This window comes from Lolium rigidum, chromosome 3, assembly GCF_022539505.1.
Source record: "Lolium rigidum isolate FL_2022 chromosome 3, APGP_CSIRO_Lrig_0.1, whole genome shotgun sequence".
In the NCBI taxonomy this organism is placed as follows: Eukaryota; Viridiplantae; Streptophyta; class Magnoliopsida; order Poales; family Poaceae; genus Lolium; species Lolium rigidum.
This window is the reverse complement of record NC_061510.1, coordinates 304827657-304838419: the sequence shown is the minus strand read 5'-3', so window position 1 is coordinate 304838419 and position 10763 is coordinate 304827657. Positions and strand designations below refer to the sequence as shown.

Genomic DNA, 10763 nt, shown 5'->3' with positions numbered 1-10763 from the left:
GGCCGAATGGGAGGACTAGCTTAAGGGAGGTTCAGTTCTCTACGTTGTTGATAGACTTGATTGGTGTTCTGGACTTCGCAACAGTGGTATGAAAGGTAACACATGTGAAATTCAGAGTCCTACCTTTCATGGTAAAAATTCAAGGCCTGGCCTTAATTGGTTGTGTGTGACAATGACCATGTTGAAGGTATTGTTTTGGGAGTGGGGACTATCTTCAGGGTGAAAACCTAAGATCTTTGATCGGGCGATCACGGCGCTGATGCACTGTTCCCTTCTCGGAGTCATCGCTTTTGGAGAGTCTGAAATTCAGGTGTTGTCTTGGTGGTGGTAGTATTGCTGTTGCTAGGTGCTGGAATTCTGTAGACGGGCTTTTATTTCTTAGTTTTCTCTCTTTTTTTAGCTTGTCCATCTGTACTGCCATTAGGGTATTGCGTTGTTGCAGAGAGGCTGGGTGTAATTGGTATCTTCTGATATTAATATATTCGCTTTATGGAAAACACTGACCCCTTGCGGCCGACGGCGATTGTGGACCTGAATTTTGCCACGGCCGAATCTCTTTTTTTGTGATGTTCTCCAACTTCTTCCGGTCTAATATGTTAACTTAGGACAAAACTAAGGATCAAACTTGTGAAAGTTGCCATGTTTATAAATAAAATGATATAACCATCTACAAGTCTAGATATGTGAACATATTTTTCATGATGGATCTTATCAATATAATTTGGGTTTGCATATTCTGGTATGTTTTTGTGTAAACTTATAATATTTTAAACTTGGAATGAATTAAAATAAAATTATTCTGAACGTTGTTTCTTTACCGTTTATTTGCCATGTTTATTTTGCTACCATTAGCATTTATTATTGGCAATGTTTATTTTCCTTCTTTAGCGTTATATCTTGGGATCCGGTATATCATTGTGGTATATCTCAGCATCGATTTACTCCCTCGTTTCGGTGAATCGATAAGTCAATATTATCTTTGGAGTATTCTTGGTATCTATCCAGTATCCGCGAGTAATCTTAGGCAGGGAGAGTAAATCTCGGCCATTATGGGGTATAAGATTTATTTGTCGGTGCCTTGAAATTTTGCTTATATAAAGCTGAGTACTCAGTGGGTGCTGCCCTCATCGTGTTGCACTTGCACAACATCCTCTGATCGACGAGCAATGGGCTCGTCTTCAGCTAACCACGTGGCGCTCCTCGCCTTCCTCGTCTGCCTCCTCCCTCATTGCGGCTCTGCGAAGCAGCACTCGGGCTATGACGTCGTGTCGGTGGCCGAGACCGGGAACCGGCTATCGGCTGGGCTGAAGCTTGTAGGCGGGACGACGAAATTCGGGCCTGATGTGAAGAGGCTCAGCCTAAGTGCAAGGCAAGTGCATATACCCCTTCATCCTAACTCATGAGCTTGATTTTCTCTACCCTTTTTCAAGGATCAGTTAAGTTGGCTCTTGCTCACAGTTGTAGTTTTTTTGCTTCATGACGGTGCAGCATGGAGACGGACAGCAGGCTCCACGTACGCATCACCGACGCCGACCATGCGCGATGGGAGGTCCCCCGGGACGTCGTCCCGCGGCCGGCGCTGCAGGACGTCTTGGTCGAGCCAACGGCAAGACATGCCGCCTTGCCGAGCACCCACACCCTCTCCAGCGCGTCCTCGGACCTCACCTTCACCATCCACACCGCCCCGTTCCGGTTCACGGTCACCCGCCGCTCCACCGGCGACATCCTCTTCGACACATCCGCCACCCTCGTCTTCAAGGACCGGTCTGTAACTCTGATAATATCTAAAACTATCGTTCTAATATGTTGCAATCTCACTCAATGATCGATCGTCATGAATCGAATGGAGCAGGTACCTGGAGGTTACGTCGGCGCTGCCGGCGGGTCGGTCATCCCTGTACGGGCTGGGCGAGCACACGAAGCGGACATTCCGGCTCCAGCACAACGACTCGTTCACGCTGTGGAACGAGGACCTGGGGAGGTCGGACCAGCTGGACCTCAACCTCTACGGCTCGCACCCGTTCTACATGGACGTGCGCTCCCCCAGCGGCGCTGCCCACGGCGTGCTCCTCCTCAACAGCAACGGGATGGACATACACTACGGGGGTTCCTCCATCACCTACAAGGTCATCGGCGGCGTGCTCGACTTCTACTTCTTCGCCGGTCCATCCCCGCTCGCCGTCGTCGACCAGTACACCCAATTCATCGGCCGCCCCGCCCCCATGCCATACTGGTCATTTGGTAACGAAACCCAATCAGATCGAACCAATTAACTAGCTTTGATCTTGGCTCCATCTGCTTTTGCTAACTCTGTTTTGTTTTGCATCAATCTCTTGCAGGGTACCACCAGTGCAGGTATGGGTACAAGAACGTGGAAGCCCTGGAGGACGTGGTGGCCGGCTACGCCAAGGCCAAGATCCCGCTGGAGGCCATGTGGACAGACATCGACTACATGGACGGCTACCAGGACTTCACGCTGGATCCGGTGAACTACCCGGCCAAACGGCTCCGCCCCTTCGTCGACCGGCTTCACAGCAACGGCCAGAAGTACGTGGTCATCCTAGACCCGGAGGTCAAAAGGAGCGCGACGCCCGACGAGAAGGACGTGTTCCTCCAGTGGAACGGCAGCACCCTGGTGGGCGAGGTGTGGCCAGGCGAGGTCTACTTCCCCGACTTCATGAGCCCGCGCGGCGCCGAGTACTGGGAGAGGAAGATCTCCGAGTTCCGCCGGACCATCCCCGTCGACGGCCTCTGGTGCGACATGAACGAGCCGGCCAACTTCAGGGACATGCCGACGCTCAACGCGCTGGACGACCCGCCCTACCGCATCAACAACGCCGGCGTGCACCGCGACATCAACAACCATTCGGTGCCGGTCTCGGCGACACACTACAACGGCGTCTCCGAGTACGACGCGCACAACCTCTTCGGCTTCCTCGAGGCGCGGGCCACGCACGACGGGCTGCTCAGGGACACGAAGCGCCGTCCCTTCGTGCTCAGCCGCTCCACCTTCGTCGGCTCCGGCCGCTACGCCGCGCACTGGACGGGCGACAACGACGCGCGGTGGGACGAGATGCGGCACTCCATCAACACCATCCTCAGCTTCGGCCTCTTCGGCATCCCCATGATCGGGTCCGACATCTGCGGGTTCACCGGCAACTCGAGCCAGGAGCTGTGCAGCCGGTGGATTCAGCTCGGTGCCTTCTACCCGTTCATGAGGGGCCACTCGGAGAAGAAGACCATCCGGCGGGAGTTCTACCTGTGGGAGTCGACGGCGAGGTCCGCGAGGAAGTCGTTCGGGACGCGGTACAGGCTGCTGCCCTACTTCTACACGCTCATGTACGAGGCGCACACGACGGGGGCGCCCATGGTGCGCCCGCTCTTCTTCTCCTACCCGCACGACGCCAACACCTACGGCGTGGACAGGCAGTTTCTGTTCGGCCCCGGCCTTCTCGTTTCTCCGGTGATGGAGCCTGGCGCGACCACCGTCGACGCATACTTCCCGGCCGGGCGGTGGTTCAGCATCTACGACTACTCCCTCGCCGTCGCCACGCGGACCGGCAAGCGCGTGACGCTCCCGGCGCTAGCGGACGCGGCGAACGTGCACGTGGCAGGCGGCAGCATCTTGCCGACGCAGCAGCCGGCGCTGACCACGTCGCGTGCGCGCCAAACCGAGTTCCGCCTCCTCCTGGCGCTGGCGGAGAATGGCACGGCCAAGGGGGAGCTATTCTTGGACGACGGCGAGTCCCCGGAGATGGGCGGGGCGAGAAGCAAGTGGACCCTTGTGAGATTCAGCTGCGATAGGGAGAGCAAGGGCGGCATCACGATGAGGTCGCATGTGGTGCACAACACGTACGCGCCAAGCCGGAAGCTGGCCATCGGTAAGGTGGTCTTCATGGGGCTCCAGTCGCCGGCGGCACCAAAGGTCTTTGTCAACGGCGTTCAGCTGAAGGCAGCTGGCATCATGTACGGGAGGAATGGAGTGCTCACCGTCAGTGGCCTGTCCCTGGTCGTCGGAGAGAAGTTCGAGATCAATGTCGTCATGTAACATTGACATGGAGACCATATAATGTATAACTAGACCATTTGAGGCGCGCTTCCGCGCCCATCCATATGATAGAAATATCTGAGAAAAATGGAGCAATACAAAGTATATGATAAATTTTGAATGGTTCGAACTACATGTCTTGATATAGTTGGTGGGCGTTGTTATTTGCAAGAATTGAAGGATTTATGTAAACAAAAAGAAAAGTCAAAAATTAACGACTGAATACCACAAATAATAGTACATCTTATTATTACTTGTCGGCACATATGAGATTTATCCATGAAAGTAGAAAAGTTATTCCCTTTGTCCACTTGTGTGTGAGAGAGTGAAACGATTTCTTAATTTCATCATACTTGTGCATCCACGTGAACATGAACCACATATAGCAACATATGCATTGAAATTTCGGAAAAACATATAGCAACATATGCATTACTAGATGTCAAAATAAGCGTTGGTAGTGTCTCTACCATGCATCTAGGTCTTTGCATATTTTAGCTTTTGTACATAGTGTTCCTATCAAAAGGCATAAGATGATAAATGGAACACACACCGAATTATATTCAATGTTTATGCATTAATATTTAATAATCCAAGTCTCAAATAAAATTAGTTGCAAACCATACAGTCAACTCAACTCGAGTCGCCAAAGAGTGCACATGTCCTTCATTAAAATAAAATTGATCTGCTGGTCGCTCTCCAACAAGTCTGGTCTACTTACCTGAAAGTAACTATGCTTCATTGGTGGTTTTGTCTCTCTATCTCGGTGCTCAGATTAACTCTCAGATTCAAGAATGTAGCAAGTTTCAAGTGATTATTGCTTAAAGATCATGCACATTCCTGAAAACTTAAATCACACTGGACTTATGTTAGAGAGAAAATATATTAAGCACGACATGTTTACTGAAAGCTCATGAGCTTGCAGGCGTACCACAGTAAATAATCTCATAAAGTACCTTGCACTGCTTGAAAACTGTTGTATTGTGATCCAAATTTATTCTAAAGGGAGACTAACTTCTGACGAGCGGAGCGAGACCCATCGCCAGTAGGCTTGGCTGGGTTGGCTCTTGGTTGAGCTAGCCTGGCCGGTCGGTATGTTTTTTTCGTGTCTTGTTTTCTATCAAAACTAATAGGCCTTTCATCTTAAAGAAAAAAGTTTTAGGCCTCTAATTTGACCAAAACAAAATACGGAAGATTTGTAAAATTTCAGTACCGTAACTAGACATTATGGAGCAATGTTTTAATCCAAACAAAAACACAAGGTATATATTTTTGGGCAATTTCCCTAATAGGTTTAGGAAAAACTAGAAATACGATTTAGGTTTTATGCGAGAAACAAACAAAACATGTTTTGAGACTGAAACCTTTCTAAGATTTTATTTCAAACATAAATTTTGATTTTGAAGTCCAAAACGTATCAAATGACTTTATAAAAATCCAAATTATAAGAATGTCATTATGCATATAATGTCTTATATGGCCATTTAGGAAAACTAAAAATAGGATTTATGTCTTTTGAGTAAAATAAGTTTCTAAACATATCAAAAAATGAAAAATTCTTTAATTGTAATTCTGAAAAATTTATTTTCTACCGATATTTAGCAAAATTTTAAAATAAGTTTATGTTTAAAGAGAAAACCGAAATTATATATTTTGAACAACACTTCACAAGGTTTAGAAACAGAATAAAATTAAGTTGGATACTCATCATAATCCAATCATAAAGTGTTTTTAAATCAACTTTTAGAAAATTAAAACAAGTTATGAAAAGTTCCATTTCCTTGAGAATTTTGAACCTAGTCAAGAAATTCAATCAACTTAATTTATTAAATTATCATTTCAAAATTTATAAAATTTTGGGATGTTACAAAAACCATTCAAGACAATGAACTAGCTTATCATCTATTGTCCCAGTTTTGCTGCATCCTAGTTAGCGGAAGGCACTTCGTGCTCAAAGCTTCAGTATTCTCCACAACTGCGATATAAACTTTTCCCATCGCTAGACTCGTGGGCAAGCTGAGAGAGGACAGTCATCCCACACATGTGGAAGAAGTCTGTACAGAAATTTTAAGAAAATGTGGTGGTTTTCCATTGGCCATACTTCATATATATTGCTGGTTTGTTGGCTACCAAATCAAACACAAAGTATGAGTGGGAGTTGGTGCTAAACTCAATCGGTTCAGCCCTTGACAATAGTAATACTTTACAAGGAATGAGAAAGATTTTATTTCTCAGCTACTATGATCTACGTCATCATTTGAAGACTTGTTTGTTATACTTAAGAATATATCTAGAGGATTATAAGATAAGGACCAATATTTTAACAAGGAAATGATATCTGAAGGATTTATTGATGAAGAGAGGGATCGATAAAAGATTGGACCAAGTAGCTCAGAGTTATTTAATGATCTTATTAATAGAAGTATGATCTTACCTGTGAACATTGTGTATGATGGCAGTGCACAATATGTCAAGTCCATGACATGGTGCTCAATATTCTAATATCAATGTCAATCAAAGATAATTTTGTTACCATAACAGATGGACAAAAGCCTACCTCTTTGCCAAAAAGGATTCGATTATTATCCATGCAGTGCAATAACTCAGAAGATGCATTGCTAAAAACCATAACAAAACAATTTTGTGTTAGTTCAGTCAGTATCTTTGTGTTTACTAAGCAAGTACCTAGTATTGTGAACTGCCAAAAACTATGCTTCAGCTTAGGTATGTTGTGCTCAGTTCTAAGTGTATAAGTGACATTCCTAAACAAACTGGAAACTTATAGCATTTAGAGATAATGGACATATGATTGTGTTTTCTATACGAGTACTTCCAGAGGCAACTGCTTAGTTGAGATAACTAACTTATCTAATGTAATTCCTATAACAAAGTTATCAGAAATTCCTAGAAAGTTTCATTCTAGATTCTTAATGGTTTTGTGTGCCTCACTTCAATATCTCCGAAAGTTTGTCATTTGGAAGCCTGTTTCGAGGGTGCCAAAATGGATCAGCACATTAGCACTCTCCCACACCTAGAACTAGACATCTCAAGTACGGCCGACATCGACATACTGAAAGAAATATCCAATAAGGTCTATCTCTGGCTAGGCCTTACGGGGAATGCGCCAAAATGGAAGGGTAGTCATTGGCATCCAAGGATTCCGGTCCTTAAAGGAGTTCCATCTTATGTGTTTAATTTCTGGGATATGGCTGGTGTTTGCACTAGGAAAAATGCAGAAGTTACAAAGGTATCACCTTAGCTTTAGGTTACCGGATCAGATGTATAGTCCGGCTATGGTTATTTTGATTTTGGTCTTGTACATCTTGGAATCCTAGAATATGTTTCCCTGATATAATCATTGTAATCAGCACCAATGAGGACACATCCATCACGGAGCATGGAATTAGTGCTAGAATCAATGTTCAGCCCGACCAATCAAAAATGAAACTAGAATATAATATTGCAATGGACAGTGCTAGCCATCGGTCGGCCAATGCAAAGCAAAAAAAATCGGTTGCATTCGGTACCGCACGATCATGATCGTACGCCTTGCTGCCAGCTGTCCACCCACGTGGGTTGCTTTCTGTTGTCGCCTCTGCCACCTACTCGGGTCGCTTTCCCGCTCCTGCTCAGGGAGGTTGCGTCGATATAGTTGGTCATCTAACTGGAACCCACCATGCACCATGTGATGATATCGGGTGTTCACAACAATAGTAATCCAACTTTTTTTTGGATGTTTAGAAAATACTTCACAATGATTTTAACAAAAGCAACAATTTCAGCACTAATGCTATTCCCAATAAATATTTGTTGTAGAATATCTTTACAACAAATCATTGTTATATTTACAATAATAGTCAATAATATATCCAACAAAAATGTTGGGTTTTTACAACAATAGTCAACAATATTAATTCTCCTATTGAAAATGTTTACAACAAATTGTTGTTATATTTACAATAATAGTTAATAACAAATCCAACAAAAAAGTTTGGTTTTTTATAACAATAGTCAACAATATTAATTCCCATATTAAAAATGTTTACAGCAAATCACAGCTATCTTTACAGTAATAGTCAATAACCAATCAAACATTTTTTTGTTTTTTTTACAACAATGGTAAATAATATTTATTCCCATGTTAAAAATCTTTACAACAAATCACTATTATAGTTACAATAATTAATTCCCATGTTAAAAATTTTTTACAACCACTCACTTAGTAATTTACAACAATAATCAATAACTATGTGAGCAAACTAAAGTAACTAATCTAACATTAGCCAAATTCATGTGCTAATAGTATTTGCAAAGCAGATTCATTAAGTCATTCCAAAAACTTTAGCAACCAATCCAACAAAAAAGAAGAAGAATTTCCACAAAGAAAAGTTTGGGATAGTAAACTAGGACTCCAACAGATCGATCCCATGACTCTCCCATGGCGAAAGTAATGGCGGCGGCCGGAGTCACCTCACCTCACAACATCATGATGGAGGCGTTGAGCACCTTGCAACTTCAATATGAGGTCTCGCCGGAGGAGGAGAAGGGACAGCCTCGCCGGAGGAGGAGCAGGGCCGCCCTGCCAGCGGCGAGTGGGTGTGGGTGGGGCCACGGTGTGGTGCCTGCAATGGCCGGCGTGGCCTGGTAGTGCTCTCATGCGGAGGATAAGAGGTAGAACCTTGGGGTGGAGAGAAAATGAATGGGGAGAGAAGAGCGCGTGGTGCTTGGGCCTACACGGAACGAGTCTCATGCGGTGGCAGCACGGAGCAACCGATCTTTTCGCTTCGTTCGGTCGACCGAACGCAAGCGTTTTCCTATTGTAATAGGGTTAAGAGGCAAAGGACTATAAAATTTGGGAGTGGGAAGGTTTTGAGACTCACAACATGATTGCAGGAAATGTTTAACAGTTGTTTGCATCATGATTACCGTAAATGCAAATTCCTACCTCTCATACATAATACTCCCTCCGTGTTGCCACCGCGTGGAGAAATTGGACAGACTTCTTAAATTAATTGAATGCTGGTTGCAAGGGACAAAATAGATATTATATGGTGCACTCCATCAACACCTTAACATCTACATGGGAACTTTTCGACCAAGCATAGAAAATACCACAAATAAATATTTGCGATAACACCGTGAAGAAATTGGACATGCTTCTTAAATTAATTGAATGCTGGTTGCAAGGGACAAAATAGACGATATTATATGGTCCACTCCATCAGCATCTTGATGTCTACATGGGGGTGCCCCACCCTAAGATTAGCCATTATTAGGGACAAAATAGACGATATTATATGGTCCACTCCATCAGCATCTTGACAACGGCCTAGGCCCGTAAATATACGAGTGGGCGGCCAATGGGAAGACGAGAGGTAAGCACAGTTCCGAATGCGGCGAGGTGCACAGAGCCAAAAGGACGCCTCCAAGGAGGGGTATGGCGCCAGCGGTATCATCGTCCACGAGCTTCGCTTAGATGTGCACCTACAACCCGGCATCAAGACAGGCTGAGCTCCCCCGCCCAGCAGGAACCACGACGAAGGATGGACACGGGCCACCGGAGAAGGGGACTGGTCGAACTGCAGGGAGCCCCCACCCCGGACGGAAGGGCAGCGACAAGAAGAGGGGTAGACACCCAGAGGCCCGTCGCAGGGGCACGGCGCTGGCCGCGCACCACGGCGAGGCACGCACCAGGAGCTTGAACCGTAGGCACTTGAACCATCACCCCAACAAAGTGTCCATTCCCATCTCGATCAAGTAATATAACTGACCCTCCAAGCCCGGACTGTGTGATAGCACAATCGCAAGACACAGCGGCTTCAGTGAAATCAAGACGGGAACATTCTGCGCCTATCTGTTTGTTGGTGCAGATCCACAATCTCACTTGTATCCACAGGGTAGACATGTGCTGTGCAGAAGGCCGTGACAATAGCAATATTATCATCATACAGTCCCAAGAAACCAGAGATAGTTGTATTGTCAGGCAGACGCACCCGAACCTGTCGTGAGAAAACCCTCAGTGTACAGCATCACAGAATTACTGATCACTAGCTTCTAATAGCAAAAACACGATTTTAGAACGGAGCGGTGAGTAGGAGCACCAACCTTAAGGTTATCATCACTGGTTCTATTGGATTCAAATTGTTCGACCAAACACTTGGAAGTCACAAATATTGTATGGTATCTATGCATGCTATCGTTGCAGTACTGAACGGCTGTTCCAGAGCATGAATACCATCACTTTTCCTGGCACAGGGGTGGCGATTTAAAATAATCAATCATTTCTAGGAAGATCAGATATGAAAAATTCACAAGCATGCAGGATCGTAGAACAGAAGAAGTAATTACCATTGAACAAACCAACGGAGACAGCACTGTTTTTAAGAAGTGTCTGCAATTTCGTTGACAGGGGCATGATACGTCCAATTTGCATCACTATTTTATATCATAATTTGCTGTTATTCATTGATATATTTCATATTGGGACAAAATACTTATGTTATTTCATCTATTTTGCATGTTTCATGATTATTTGGAGATCGCACACCGGAGCCAGGATTCTGCTGGAAAAAGCACCGTCAGGATGCAATATTTCGGAAGATCAACTGTGGAAGGAAATTTTACCAAAAATCCTATTTTTCCAGATGACGAAGGAAGCCAGAAGGGGGAGCCAGCTGGACCCAGGGTGGGCCCACACCATAGGGCGGCGCGGCCC

General features: G+C 45.3%; 1 protein-coding gene across 1 annotated transcript; it reads left to right on the top strand.

Moving 5' to 3' along the window:
* The first annotated feature begins 1166 nt into the window (after window positions 1–1166).
* Window positions 1167–4048, top strand: LOC124699788 (probable alpha-glucosidase Os06g0675700). The gene is made up of 4 exons (XM_047232030.1): window positions 1167–1369; window positions 1489–1764; window positions 1853–2241; window positions 2340–4048. Exons 1-4 carry the CDS (start codon window positions 1167–1169, stop codon window positions 4046–4048), a joined length of 2577 nt encoding a protein of 858 aa, XP_047087986.1.
* Window positions 4049–10763: the final 6715 nt, after the last annotated feature.

Coding starts and splice junctions, on each gene's coding strand:
- LOC124699788 (XM_047232030.1), top strand. CDS start 1,167: ATGGGCTCGTCTTCAGCTAACCACGTGGCGCTCCTCGCCTTCCTCGTC. Junction 1,765..1,852: donor ACCCTCGTCTTCAAGGACCG/GTCTGTAACTCT, acceptor CGAATGGAGCAG/GTACCTGGAGGTTACGTCGG. Junction 2,242..2,339: donor CATGCCATACTGGTCATTTG/GTAACGAAACCC, acceptor AATCTCTTGCAG/GGTACCACCAGTGCAGGTAT.